A 15,672-nucleotide genomic window follows, 5' to 3' on the forward strand; every position below is an offset into this window, starting at 1 on the left:
AACAATAGCAGTGAATACTGGTAATTATGCAACAATAATGTGGTAAAGAGGATCCTCTGTTTATGGTTGACAAAAGCCAAGAGACCAGGGAGGAGGGGGGCTGTCAGGCAGGCTGATCTCCCACAGTTATACTACAGCTGAATCGTGGATGACGGCAGGCGTAAGATGCCTGTACCGAGACCTCGTCTGCCGACTGCACCCTCTCATCTAATCAGTTTGGCCACACCAACGTCCTTCCAGGCGCTAACTGGAGGTCACCTGTAATCATGGCTGCCTCTGAGACATGTGCATACGAACACGCTCGCTGATGAGGGAGAGCCGGCAATTGGGGTGGGTGCGCAAAACCAAACACGTGGCCGAGAGAAGGATGAAGAAAGAAAAAAAGCAGGAAGGAATCGCACGGAAAGACGGAGCAGAAAACCAAATGATTTCCTGCTAGGGCTTGTTCCTTTAAGTGTATGAACGTGACATGAAATGATTCACAGTTTATCTGTATCTCATTAAGGGAGCAGGTAGATGTGGAGCCAGAAGCAACACACACAGTCAGACCACATGCACACACGTGGGGAGACAAAAAGAAAAATGTAGCACGTCTTGGAGTAATATAGTTATACGGATATATATACACGGATTTGCTTCTGCGACCATCCATTTCTACATTAAGGCAACAGGATGATTCTTTTTTTTGTTTGTGGAACCCTGTACAGTATGACAAACAAAACCAGTATGAAGGATGGAATTTAAAAACAAATATTTTCCAAAAAGAATACCGTGTTGTTAGCAATATAATAGTACACACACAAGATTCAACCTGTGGGTTCATATCACAAAAATAACCAAAGTAATCGTTTCAGTACCTAAACTATTAAAGCAGAATGATACTCACCAGTTAAACTCATTGTAGTCATTGTGTGCTTCCAACCAGAAGTAAAACCATACCAGTAGCAGGGAGAAAGTTCCAAAGAGGATCATCGACCATAAGCGCTCCCACTACAACAAGCAATAACACACACGCAGACTTCTGTCAATCTACAGGCACGACAAATGTCACCAATGAGCTGCATACCAACATACCTTTGTATATCACACACAGATTTTCTTTGCCTTAATATCATTTGGTCATCTTGCCCTGTATCATTACCAAATGAAAAACCTGATGATGACGACAAACCATGGTTTATGCATTTCTGAATGTTAGGTCAAGGTTGCCAATATTGTAAAACCAAACAGAGTGGAATTCATCTCTAGCAAAGCTCCAGCATGTATAAATTGTGGAATACATGTTAGATTTAATCAGGCTCTGCCAAATGCAAGATTTCTATGTCATCGCGTTCCCATTATGAAGATTAGGTTCATATCATCCATTCTGTCGGACATGGAAGAGTGAGGCTCCATTGGGACTGATCGGGTTAGCTATTTCATATCATTTCATACTCATTCATCAGCCACAAAAAGAGAGCTCAGAACAAGGCCCAAAGCACGCACGCGCGCGCGCACACACACACACACACACACACACACACACACACACACACACACACACACACACACACACACACACACACACACACACACACACACACACACACACACACACACACAGAGAGCTCTGTTTAAGACAGTATAGATGCCACTTGATTACCTCTTATTTAGACTTATCTGAAATCACAAAAATGCTAACAGACTACATTTTATTCAGGTGATCCAAGCTGCACGCCATTGTTTTGGCATTTTTGTTAAGCTCAGTGCTGTATGAAAACCTTGATTTGACAGGGAAACAAATTAACAAAAAAGCACCTGACTACTTCCCAAAGTTCACAATCCAGTTTTTAGGGACCTCTGGATTTCTCTTCTGTTCCAGCTGCTAATAAACATTCAGCTTTCTACAGCCCTCAATCACCTGGCTCAGGCGTGCCTGCTGGGACAAAACTAAACCATGGACTGGATCGATTCCTCATGGATCTGCTCACCTGTTCCACGTCTCTCTTAATTTCCTCATAGCTCTGCCTCTGAAGCCTATTTAGATGTGATTTAATTTACAAGGGGTCTCATTGTACTTTCCTATTTTACAAGTGCTACTCTGTGATTTTATCCTTCTCCAAATCGGAAGAGTTTGTATATTTCTCCTTCCTCCTCTGAGAAAATTACAGGCCGAATTGCCTACTCTTTAGCACTCAGAAGAATCTCAGAATTTTATTTCCATCCAGGTACACATGCACAATATCATCCGCTTTTACATTCCTTAAATATCTAATGCTAAATGCTGAGAAAATCAAACTGTAAATTACTTGTTTATATTCAAACTGCATCATTTATAGTAATTTAGTTATCAGCATTTAACCTTTTTCATATCACACAAGCATCTGGGTTCGTAGGAAATACAACACACTAGAAATTCGCTCCTGTGGTAATATTACTCATGATGCAGGAGTTTTTAAAAAAGCATCACAGCCCTCCCAGTGATAAACTAACCCAATCCGAATAGGCATACGTTTGTATTTTGCCTAATCATATTAAAGTTAATGACATTAGCAGCAGAGTGTGTTCACAGTGCTAAAGTGCAGCCCAACAGTTAATTAGGGGGAGCTGCACATTAGGAGGAGTCTGTTAGTGTCCTGTGAATGGGACAGTTCGTGTGCAGCACAGTGTTACCCTCTATCTGCAGCCTTAATGCTAATTTAAATGAACTGCCTTAATCAGTTTCATTAATGAGTTTTTAATGTGGAAAAACAATCTTCACTCAAGAGAGATGAGTACTTACTTCTTCAGTTCCGTTAAACCATAATTAAAAAGCTGGATAATTGTCCAAACAGTAGCAGTATGATGGGTGCAAAGCATGACCGTCACTGGACTAACCCCAACCCACACCCTACCGCTAACCCCAACCCACACCCTACCGCTAACCCCAACCCACACCCTACCGCTAACCCCAACCCACACCCTACCGCTAACCCCAACCCACACCCTAACGCTAACCCTAACCCACACCCTAACGCTAACTCCAACCCACACCCTAACGCTAACTCCAACCCACACCCTAACGCTAACCCTAACCCTATATGTATTTCAGGTACATGTATTTAAAAAAAACAAAAACAAAAACAAGAAAACACAATGTGTTATGACAGTCAAACTTTTACCATTAAGAGTTTAATATACAAGATGTGATTAAGTGCTGTTTATGAAATATTGTTTTAATATATTTTGGCTTATTAAACGTCTTAATCTGGGCTCCATTTCCCAAAAGCATAGTAGTGCCATATTAAATGAACGCGTGTTCAGTGTGAAACTTGCTCTTGCTTTACCATTCAGTGATCATCTTTGAGTTACTATCCTTTTGGGAAACTTGACCCACAAAACATAAGCCGGTTCGGTGACCACTCTCATAATTGCGCTAGCAAACTGCACACTGGTTTTAACACATAATACACAGGTGGCTACTTAAAACGTCATTTAAACCAAGATTTTAACATCCTCATACTAGATCAATGATGATCAACTGAAGATTGCTATGCACAACTCGCTTTACATATGCCCAGTACTGTGTTCTGTACGAAATAATTGCACTGTCTACTCATTTTGTATTTGTCCTGTCCTGTATTTATTATTGTTTATTTAATGACATTTTGCACTATATTGGACTGTTTGCACTTGTGTAGCATGTTGTCTGTTGCACTGTTGTTTTTATGTTGCACCATGGTCCTGGAGGAACATTGTCTCGTTTTTGTTGTGTACTTGTACACAGCTCAAATGACAATAAAACCTCTTTGAACTTGAACTTTGATTCCCACAGGCATCAGAATATATTCCACTGCATTCTCAAAGAGCCTCTGGCATCCTGATTTTAAATGACTGATTTTAAATCTTATATCTCAGCAACCATAGAGGCTGTGACATCTCACTGATAGTTTTGTTGACTGTGGTAGTTTTTATATTCTTGAACACAAAATTATGAACTAAAAAAAATTATGTACACTACAGCCATTTCCAAGCTATAATTAAAACACAAGTAGTGAAGTTTAATGAACTGCATGACAGTAACGTACCACTTCAACGGTCACACTAAGGGTTTTTGTTTTCCTCTGATGCTAAAATAGGAACATGATGCCAACTTTGAGCTGCTGCTTCTCCTCTGCAATTACCAGAGTCAAGTAGCAGTTTCGTTAACATGTCCTCAGCTTCTAAGTCTACCATCAGAGAAGCTGAGAATGTACTGGTGCAGCAGTGATGAGCTTTCGGCCGGTATTTCCGACACTAAACAGTCATTAACACTGAATTACAGTGGGAGCCGGAGCATCCCGACTCATCCCTTTCCCAACTACAGCCACCAAGCACAAGGACAAAAAAAAAAAATAAAAAATTTCATTTTATATATATATATATATATATATATATATATATATATATATATATATATATATATATATATATATATATATATATATATATATATATAATAAAATAAACGATACACACACAAATACACCCACACTGCTATTCCTGGGCACTCAACAGAATAAGATTGTTGATAAAGCAGAGTAAAGAAGAGGAGAGGAGAGGAGAGAGAGATATAAAGGAAAACATCAGCAATCCGTGTGCAGGGCAGGTTCTCTGAGAGTTCCTTCCTTCAGGACACATGACAACACTGACATGTGTACAAAGACACGGACATGAACCTTAAGAGAATTTCCTTACGGACAAGAATAGCCTTTAAGAAAAACAAAAATCGAGGACCTATGGATGGCTTCATATTCCTCTGGGAGGTAGGAGTGTAAAGCATTTATTCCCAGTATTCCATTTTACTATGGAAACGAGCATACACACATATACTACTTCTTTGAGGGATGGAGAAATGGGAGTGGAGGCGTAGGTCAATGTTTCCGCCACAATTCCCCAGCCGCCTGGATCAAGGGTGAAAAGGTCAACTGAAGAGCAGGACGCGGTCAGCTGCCTCATTCGCCCCCAAGGCTGTGGGGGTTTAATCAACCTTGCCTCAACTCTCAACCTGCCTTTGCCAACACCTGCCTACAGTGTGGTAAAAGCATTAATACAAGTGTCGGCATGACGGTTCTCTTGTGATGGAATATCTGGACATAGCTGTTGACATCGGGGGGGAGGATAGTAATGATATCTATATAACGCAGGTCATACGAAGCTTGACAATGACATTGTCTCTCACACAACTCCTCTCTCTCTCGCTTTCAGATTTCTTGGCAGGAAGGTGTGTAGAAAAATCTGCAATACAGTGCAGCGTGACGCGGATGTGAGGTGTAGCACAAATGCTCTCCCTTGACCCCTCTGTTCACTGCATACGCTGCTGCTGGGGAAGACAACCCCTGAGCAAGAAATTTTTTTTTCAAAAACATGCATTCATGTGAACAATCTGAACTAAATATAACAGAGCACTTCTACACTCCTGCTCTGCCAACAACAACAGAAAATAATAAATAAATAAACCCACGCTATCCATTTTCATCCACCTACTGATGCTAAATTTAGCACAAATATAAATCTCTACCACACCGTTACCACTGGATATGTGTCTCTTTTTCGACTGCATTCTCTTGCATGCACTTAAATAGAAAGTGTTACATCCAGTCCCAGCAACAAGGCTTCTTCTCGTCATAAAAGGCTAGAGCTCGAAGTGGTCGTGCTAATTTTACACAGTAGTGCAGTAAAGTCAGATTCTGCAGAATGCTGTCACAGTGTGTAAAGTGTCCCTGCAAAATAAGTGTGTGTGCGCGTGTGTGCGTGCACCTGCATGCATGCTGTATAATTACTGTAGTGGCAGAAGGAAGTGGATTAAATCTGACAGGGCGAGCAGATTTAGCTCACCTTGCAGGAAGAAGGATGCCAATTCTGGAAGTCAGTCCTTAAACACAGCATGTTCACCAGAACTTCCTGAATATTATTGCACATGAGTCAGTAGTATCTTCATATGGCTGGGAATGTTTGGGATATTTTTGGGTTAGGAACTACCCAAAAATAGACAGTGGATAACAAAACAGAGTTTCATTGACCTTGGATTCCTGAGGGATATATGACACCAGTAACGACTGACTTATTTCAACAATGATTATGGTCAAATCATGTAATGATGTGTTTCACAGTGCTATTTGCATTCTTTGATAGGTCACAGAATGTGTGCAAGGAGTCTGGCAGCTCTGCATGTTGACTGCCTGAACAGATCCGTGGCCTTTGGCTCACAGAGAAAGAACTCTCTCTGCCTGCTAGGCCAGAGGGCACAATTATCAACCATTCCGTTACATCAAATCTAAGGAGAAACATGTCCTTAAAATTTACAGAATAGAGCTCACAATTCTAATTATCTAATGGCCTTATTTACATCTGCATTGCAGAGCATGACAGAGGAACTAACCTTTACACTGACTGGATTTACTGAAAGGTTATGGAACTAATGTTGTGAACAGCAACAGAAAGCCCACCACACGCATATGCAATTGCTGTTTTGGTATTCTGTTGTTTACAATACAATGGCCTCAGGAAAAACAAGCTGTGTAAATGGAAAATCTCTCAATTATTACTGACAAGGGATCGGTTTTCTGTAGAGCAGGGTGCATTAACACAGGACAACTGTGCATGCAGACACAGACACACACACACACACACACACACACACACAGAGCAAGAGAGAGAGCCATCACTCCGCATACAAGTAAGCTCAAGAGTAAAAAGCAGACTTTTTCTGTAGACTCTATCTGCCATTCTGTTGCGAAGATGATAGATCAGATAAGAATGCCACCCTTCATGTCTTTGACAGTTGCCAAAGTTTGTGCCCAAACAGGTTCCCATTGAATCATCCGTGGTCCCTGGGACATGACCATACAAAGCCAGAGTTCAGACAGGCTCATGATGCTCCACGAGCCACTGTCTACTCCATTTGTGGATGGAGATGCTCTTCCGACTGTGGGCATTTGTCAGAAATGTTGCTGGGGTTTTCTACAGGTGTCAGTGTCACTAGAGGACTGAGAGTGGTCCACCACCCAAAATACCCAGCATGCACCTGTCCTGTGGTCAGAACCTGACTACTGATGAAGGGCTAGAGGATAACTAACACAATTTGTACATGGCAGCAGATTATCTGTTACCTAAAAGGTGTTTCTAAAAGAGACCAAGAGGTTAATCGTGTGAATGTGTGCGTGCGTGTGCATTATTTTGCATGCGGATCAGCATGTGTGTGCTTTTCACACAGGTGATATGCTTTTTTCTTTTCTTTTTTTTTCTTTTTTTTAAGAAGTGCCACCTTGGTGTTCTTGTTCTTCTTAATTAACTGCCTGAATGAACGGTCACCTACCAATTGACAGTCATCAGAAAATGTCTATAAAAATCAGACATTTAAAAAAAACCTGAGATTATGAATTTGCTTAAATTGAAGCTACCAACAGATGAACCGTACTGACTGAAGAGCAGATTATTTGAGGTTGTCATCTTTATTATTATCATTTGTTATTATTATATTATGGCCCTCAACATGACTTGGCCCATTTCGAGCAATTCTGAGTTTTCTAAATGGATGTGAATAATAAATGTGAGTATGGTATGTTAAAGTGATGCAGTCTGACAGGCTATGCTGTTTAATAGTTTAATTCTGTCCTTGCAGTAGTAAGGACTGGCTGGCCAGCAGCTGAGACACATTTCCATGCCTTAACTCAGCTTTCAGCGGAATTGAATTCCAGAGGTAGTTAATGGGATTCACTCTACATCGCTGCCTTGCATAAGGCCTTGCTGGATGGTGCGATCAGAACATAAAGCAGACCGCTGAGCTGGCTGTTTCTGAAGGCCCGCGGGCAGACGCAGGCCCCTCGGCTCGGTTGCCAAAATCGCTGACAGCTGAGATCCACAGCACAACAGGAAACCTGGCCACCGGTTCAACCTCCCACTGTGCAACTGGAATGGAAAGTTGGTGGCATCATTTTCTCCCTTGGACTTGTTTTGAGATCAGTCCTGGAGAGCCCAACTGCTCATGCCACTGAATTCTGAATGTAGTGAAAATGAGCAAAAAAAAAAAAAAGCATAAACAATGAAAACATGAGCATGCACAAAAGGAACTGCAGATAAAAAGATTCTGATACCCCAGTACCTGCCCTCAATGTTAGCTAATCCTGCATACATATTCCTCCTACATACGTCTCCAGTGCCAGTTCTGAAAGTGCTGCTTTCTCTCCTACATTCTCACCACTACTGATATTCTGGGTCACAGATATGGTGACTGGTTCATCTCCCTGGCTGGTTCTCTCACAGATAATTCTGAACCAATCTCACCCAGGGGCATCATTATAACCACTCCCCTTTTATATTTGCACAATAATGCTACTCCACGCAGAAAGCTACTGAAACAAGAAACCCTAATTATTTGGTCTAAGCAACTCTTGGGTGGCACTGAACATTCTGAAATGCAAGTGCGTTCTTAAACAATGCTGGGGAGTTTCGAATCACCTCTAACAGTGCAGGTTAAGTGAGCAAAACTGCACCATCATAACTGGCAAGAGATAAAACACAGAGACCCGAGCGCAGCTGAGCAAGAGCCTATGAGAAAACATGCCTGGTGATGATGTGTGCTTGTCTGACAGGGCGCTACCTAAAGGCCCTAGGCAGAGTGAATCACACCCTTCTCATAACATCAAAGAGAACACAGAGGTGTCCAGTGAAGATTTCTCATGCAGTCAAGCTGGATCAAACTGCAGCTCTGTCTGAATGGGTGCAATAAATAAGAGCTCCTCACTTAGCTCAGTGTGTCTCACACAAGATACCTACAGAACTGGCAGTGTAGGATCAATAAATAAATAAATAATGGCTCATGGGTTTTTTTTACACGGAGGACACACCACTTCAAAATGCAGGTGAGCAGCAGACAGCACAACAACAATGAAACATCATTCACTGGGTTAAAAGCCCACATCATCCTGTTTCAATACCAAGCCTTTCTATTCAAAGCAGGATATCCCACACTGCACTCTTGGCTTCTCCTACTACATTAGGTAATTAGGGTAATACTATTTTGTTAGCAGTCTACTAGCACAGCCGTAAATCTCTTTCAGTGCACCTAAATAATACATACACCCATGTCACCGGAACTGTACGCACATTAAATGAACTGCATGAAAGCTCTTCTGTGGGCACAAAAAACACAACTGCCACCACAGACAATTAATTGAAAGAAGAAACTTCACAGCTGAAGATGCAGGAAATGTTAAGTGCATTAAAAGTCAAACAGAGATGAAGATGACTCATTGGCTTCTTTAAGTAGGGAACCGAGCACATCGGCACAGCACTGGACCACAGCTGCAAAATACAGTCACTTGCTTTAGTTAATCTGCCATGTCAGATAATCCTCCCCCCCCCCCAAAAAAAGAGGAGGGATACAATTTCTCTTTTAAGAGGTACCTTGTTTTTGGTTTGTCCCATTATCTGTTTACTGTGGCCAGCTGGAGTAGTTATTCAGAAGACAATCTGCTGTTATCAGTTCAATAAGAATAAGAAGAATTAGAATAAGAATAAGAAACTAGATTTAAAAAGCATCATTCATAGAAGGGGTAGCTCAGTGCTTTACAAATAGGTCATAAAAAGATGAGCAAGAAGTGATGTTAAAAAAAAAAAAAAAAAAAGGAGAGACATAATACACATACCGCAACTCTCAACATTCATAATACCCAATACTTAGTATACCCAAGTGAAAAATTTCAACTTGCTAATCTAACTCAGAAATATAATTACCTTATAACAGGTACAGACTAGCAGAGGTCAAACTGCCTTCACAATGAAGAAAACATGCACTAACGAGCATGTGCAGTCCTCTGCTAGGCTGTGTAACCTGCCTGAAATCCACACAGCTACTGATATATACTGCATTCTCAACTGTACTCTTGTGTAAAGGCACTGAATAATAACTACGACGTTCTGTAAACTCTCTGCTACAACTCTCTGCTTGGCGCAAGGCGATTAGATCCTGTGTCTTGTACCCCAGATAAAATTCCAATTACATATTTTAAGTGAAATTAACTCACAATAACAGTTTTACAACACTACGTTTTCATAAAACACAGATTAAGCCTAATTTTAACTGAAATCAGGGAATCCAAACTAGAATTTACAGGTAATTTTGTATAATCTATAATCTGTCTGAAAAACTGGCCCTACATGCTGTTATTTCATCTTTGTGAATGATTATAATTTACTTTTTCACTACTCCCTTCATACTGCACAACCATAATAACCATTTTTAAAACTTTTTAAATCATATCCATCTTACACTGGTGATCACTCATCAAAACAATGGCAGTAAAAAAAAAAATCTGCTAATGAGCACTATTCAGCAAGCCACTAAACATCACGCTAAATGCCATGTAATTGGACAGGCTCACCTTTGTGGTGTCGTCATGTGACCGCTGATAACGTTTCCAACGGCAGCCGTAGATCCCTGTCAGACATGACAAACACAGCTGTCTCTCATAGACCTGCAGGGGTTGGTGCTTCACCATGCTCCTTCAGACTGGACTCAACTCCTCCCTTCTACCATCCCACTGACGGCATAGCACCCTGGAGGCGCGCACACACACACACACACACACAAAGAGAGAGGGGGGAGAGCCGGTGTCAGGAAAAAACCTACTTCAGCATACTTAAGTAGTGCATGTTGTGAACTGTTCCAGATTTTAACTGTCACCTAAACATGTCCGGATAAATCAGTTTTCTTTAAGGTTTCAAAACTCTAGATATTTAGGCTTCAGTACACACCAGCAGAAACGAAAGTGTTTGTGATCCATTACTACAGCATCAATCATGCCCAGAAGCAGCAAGACTAAGCCTGAACGCAGGCTAATCACAAATTAATTCGCAGGGAGTTTAAAACTGCATTTCTGCATCTTAAGCAAAAAGACTTTCCACTGCCTTTCAGCCAGTATAAGAAATAAACTTTGCCTCCCATCTAGGGAATTGTGGGAACCAGCCCACAACATCTTCACATTTAAGGAATGCGAGTGTTTACTTTCAAATGCATTAAATGAAATTATATTCACATAATTTTAAAACTGGAATAACAACTTTCAGAGAACATACGGTTTATTCTGAGTTATGGCTCTTAACCAGAACTGTACAAGAATAGTTATGTGGAACTAGACAAAACTACGGACCATGCTGAGAGCAGAGGTTGAAGAGGATGAGCATTAATGCAACCTAAAAGCTTATTTCCATCAGATGAGGCTGCAGCTCTGAGTGAGTAAGTCTCTTGTGTTCCTTCAAAAGCCTTATCTGTAGTTTCTGGTCAATGAGTGCACAAGTGCTTGACAGATATGGTGTTTTGCATTCAAGTAACCCCTGAAAGTACACACTTTTCAAAAGGCCCTTGTTACTCCATGGGCATTATCTCAGGCAAAAGCATATTTGGTCATCTTAAAATAACTAGCATGCATGAAGCTAGTTATACATTCTGTCTGACAGTAAAAATAAGCATTAGAGCCAATAGCTGCAAATTGGCTCACTCTTCTTCAAAGAGCCAATCAAAGAGAAAACTGCCTTTAAAAGCAAAGTCTTGTCTGTGTGTGATAATGGCTGCATATCTACTTAATGTAGCATTTCTAAGAGGGCCCAAAATGGTGCCCCATCCGAGGCATTGGAATGGCAATGCACTTCGTTTGCATTGCACCAGAGGGACGTGCTAGGCCTGCTGCTAGTACTGCACCTGTCATTTGTGCTCTTGGTTTAGCTCCAGCTCTGAACCTGCAGACCGTGCCTGTGAGAATGCAAGACCGATTACTCCTTTCCCAAAAAGAACACTAGGAATCAAACACGCCATCGTATCTTGTCAGTAAATTAAACACCGTGAAATCTGCAGCTCTCTAACCAGCGGTGGATGTGGACAGTGATCAGTTATCCCTTCACCTTAATCTTGAAGGTCAGGGAGTACTGTGTTTAAAAGCAGCAACTAATTAAAACTCGGTGAAAAGAAGCTGCTCCAGTTCCTCACATTCCAAGAAAGCCTAATGTATTATATTTCTGAAAACTGTGGGATGGTGCAAATATGTATCCGTTTTCTCCAGGTTAATGTTACGTTTCACTGTGAGATGACGTGTCCTTAGAATAACCTCTGGACATTCGGTACTTTGGCTCCACTAAGCCTGGGCTATCACTTTGATAATCAAATTGTACTTCCAACCTTTCATGTTGAAGGACGCGGTTACAAGGTCAAACTTGATCAGCTTTCATAATTAGGTCATTCAAACGCACATGCTATACAAATTAAAATATGCATGGTATACATTATTCAGCTGTGCTGTGTACACGCCAATACATTTTTTGAGTACACAGTCATTTTTCTTGTTCCTTCATATGGTGTGGCAAATCTGCTAAATTATAAAGCATTTCCTGTTTCTGTTTCTGGACATGTAAAAATAGGCTGGATGAGAGGTGTACAACCCATGGAGATAATATTTCTTGTGACAGGGCTACATGATTGATTTCATTGTATGAGCAATGTGCCTCACTTGGAAGGCACAAGCAGGGAATCTCAAACACCATGTGACAAAGCTGGAACGGTCATCACACTGTCCATTCTACATTACACACTATTAGATTATTATATCATCTCCTTGTCTGATCATGTACACATAACCCTAAGAAAGTGAATTGGGGAGATTATGCAATATCACTGTATAACACCATCAATGTCCCATTGAATAAAACATTTTTCCCCGAGCTCTGAGAATTCAAAATGTTGTGCTCAACATTCACCAACATAGTAAAAAGAGGGGCTAATTAAATAAGGACTGGGAGGAAAATATCCTTATCTTAATGAGCACTACTATTAAATTAACACTGCAACATACCCCTCTAAGGATAAAGATTGTGACCGTGAACAACAGTATCTCTTTCTGCTGTCTCATTTCCTAGCGCTAGAAAAAGGAGCATAACGGTCTCCAGCAAGGGAAATGGTTCAGCACTTTGGGCTGTAGTACATTGAAGGAAACTGAACGGAAAGGCCAGAAGACAGAGACCATTTGTGCAGTCATACAGGCATCAGGAACGAAGCCGCAGGTGAAAACAGCCCTTTTGCATGAGCTGAGGATGAACCTCTGTACTACAACAGAATGAAGAGTCAACAAACACCGTCAACGGCGCAGACGTGGTTGAGAAGGTTCTTTGCTGCGTCACATGTAAACGTGGGGAAATCAGTTCGCTTCACACACTGATGTCGAATCCCTTAAAACCATCATCATGGTAAGGACATCAGAAAATGAACCACATAACAACCTATCTTTAGATTATTGTCATTTCAGGAATCACTTCTACTTGCGACACAGTGCGTCATAACCACACACATATCTGCTGCCTCACACAGGTGTGTTGCAGGAAACAAGACCACATCTTGTAATCAAAGATGTGTGATATTGAAGGGATGTTACTATTGCTTTTTTTCCATTGGGCAGCAGCATGACAAATCTGAACAACTGAAACACTTCTCACTTCTTCTCCAAAATAGAAAACAAAGCCATAAAAGAAGTGTGCAGTGTATTTGCAGCCAAGTTTTGTCTTTGGAACAATAAACGTAATGTAATACCTAAAATTGGCAACCCCTTCTCACTTTCAAAAAAGTACCCAAAATATAAAACAATTATAAACACAGTGTACAATTCTAAAATCAATTACGTCAGATAACTTTTTCCAGAATTATCCCAACCCTTATGACTCAGTCTTGCTGTTGAGGTTACAATTATGATGATGACGAAAACATTAGAAATACATAAGCGATGGGTCACGAGCAGCAGAATTCCATTAGCAGGTTGTCTGGGTTTGCCTTCATCTTGAATTAAAGCCCCTCCTGAGCTGATTCAGCCGGCCCTCCCACTCATTACCACCACGCCAGCAAGGAACATCCAAGTGACCATCTGTTTAGTCAACCCAAGCAAAAACACCCTCCTTTAGAGTGGGAGACCCAAGCCTCAGTTTTAGAGTGCCTGGGAGGACAGTCTGCTATTTCCACACTACTACTACAAGAGCAACAGTCATTTTGGACATTCTTTGCAGGCAAGCCTTGGTTGTTTACACCGGAATGACTAAGGGAATTACAGTTGTGCATACTGGCATACTGGCACGCGAGCTGTAGGTGATACTGAATAAATATGTGAGGTGACTCATGCTTTCACTGAGAACCATTTAAATCTACACAGAGTATGCGGGCTGTGGGTGTGGCTATATATTGTGCGTTTCTTTGGGTGCATGCTAAGATGTTAAAGTTATAACATACAATGTCAGGCAACTGTTTCACATCCATTTTCACATTTTCAGTTGTCAGTTTTCACATGCATCCAAAATTTTCAAAAAGAGATCGTAATTATGGTCACCATCTGGCCATAATCTCTTTCTTTCAGAGGACCACAGCAACTGAGTAGGATTACAGCATTAGTACAACATGAAGAGCTTTCTGTGCCTAATCCTAAATACATGTTAGTTTATGTCACTATGGTTTTTTCTTTTTGTACTGTGTTGAACCCAATGCAGCCCCATTGCTAAATACTCATCTACTTTTCAAATTGTGTTTCTTCAATACATGCTTCAACTAGAAGTATGTAAAGACAGTAACTACAGTGAGATGATCTGCATATTGGAATCTGGCACGAAATCAAAGAAAACAGAATGACTCAGTTCAGGATGGTTCCAGGTGATCATGTCACTTCAAGTGAAAATTCCATGGAAACCTTTGATGATTAAACTTAAATCAGCAGATTAACTGAGATCGCAAATCACATCTTGCTCATTAGATCCAGAATAGCTAGCCTATACCTATCTTAACTGGCTCCTGTTATAACTGCAAAATACATGCACTTGTATGGGGATGGAGGGAAACATTACAGTCAAGCAGTGTTAATGGAATTTCAACTCGCATAATCTTAGAGAAAGCACAATACTCACATTGCACTGTGCCCAGTGACGCTTAATGATTTAATTAGTCATTAGTCTTAAATTGATCAGGAACGAGGTCAAGCCAGCTAGTTATAGAATCAGTTTGATCAGGCATTAAAAGCATGGTTCATTCAGAATTAGGGACACATTTTTAAACTCTTGGAAACGATACTTCAGCTACAGCAATTCCAATCAAGAAGCATAAATTAGCAAATCATTTGAAAATTAGGTCAGAATTTAACCTCATTTGACCTCATTTTGTACATCAGTACCACATTAAGCCCTGGCTCTCATTTTTCCATTAGTGTCCATATGATGAGTGCCTAATGATAAAAAAAATATAGTTTGCTATTGAAATTATTTTACTACTTCTGTGATGATACTGATCAACTCTGACCAACTTGTATATGAGTATGTGAGTGCAGAAAATGTACATATTTATGATTGTGTTTTAGGGTGTGCGTGTGTACATGAATGAGAGAGAGCGAGAGAGAGAGAGAGAAAGACAGAACAAGAGAGGGAGAAAGATAGGCAGAGAAAGTGAAAGAACAAGATAGTCATAACAGATTTGCCTTATGCACACCTGTCCAACAATAATAGAGATGTTTTGATATTATGTATTCTCAATAGTTCTTGTTCAAAAATATCAGAACCAAAATTGATTTCACCAGAGAAATTAGTCATTTTCCCACACAGGACAGAGAACAACAACCTAGACCTCTAAAGTATTTTCAGCCTTAGTAGAACTTTGAACAA

At 40.6% G+C, this 15,672-nt stretch overlaps 1 protein-coding gene across 6 annotated transcripts in view; it reads right to left on the reverse strand.

Moving 5' to 3' along the window:
* The window catches only part of gdpd5b (glycerophosphodiester phosphodiesterase domain containing 5b), a 32,838-nt gene that overhangs the window by 11,712 nt on the left and 5,454 nt on the right, over positions 1–15,672 (reverse strand). For 5 of the 6 annotated variants that reach the window (XM_081699769.1, XM_035533991.2, XM_081699770.1 and 2 more), the window contains exons 2-3: positions 10,383–10,557; positions 887–990 (exon numbers count right to left, since the gene is read on the reverse strand). In XM_081699769.1, coding sequence (XP_081555895.1) covers positions 887–990; positions 10,383–10,499 — 221 coding nt within the window. In that variant the 5' untranslated portion in view covers positions 10,500–10,557. Of the gene's footprint in view, positions 1–886; positions 991–10,382; positions 10,558–15,672 lie in introns of those variants that run through there. The other variant, XM_081699771.1, reaches the window with a different exon arrangement.

Source organism: Electrophorus electricus, chromosome 17 (genome assembly GCF_041902795.1).
Source record: "Electrophorus electricus isolate QZ-2024a chromosome 17, ASM4190279v1, whole genome shotgun sequence".
NCBI lineage: Eukaryota > Metazoa > Chordata > Actinopteri > Gymnotiformes > Gymnotidae > Electrophorus > Electrophorus electricus.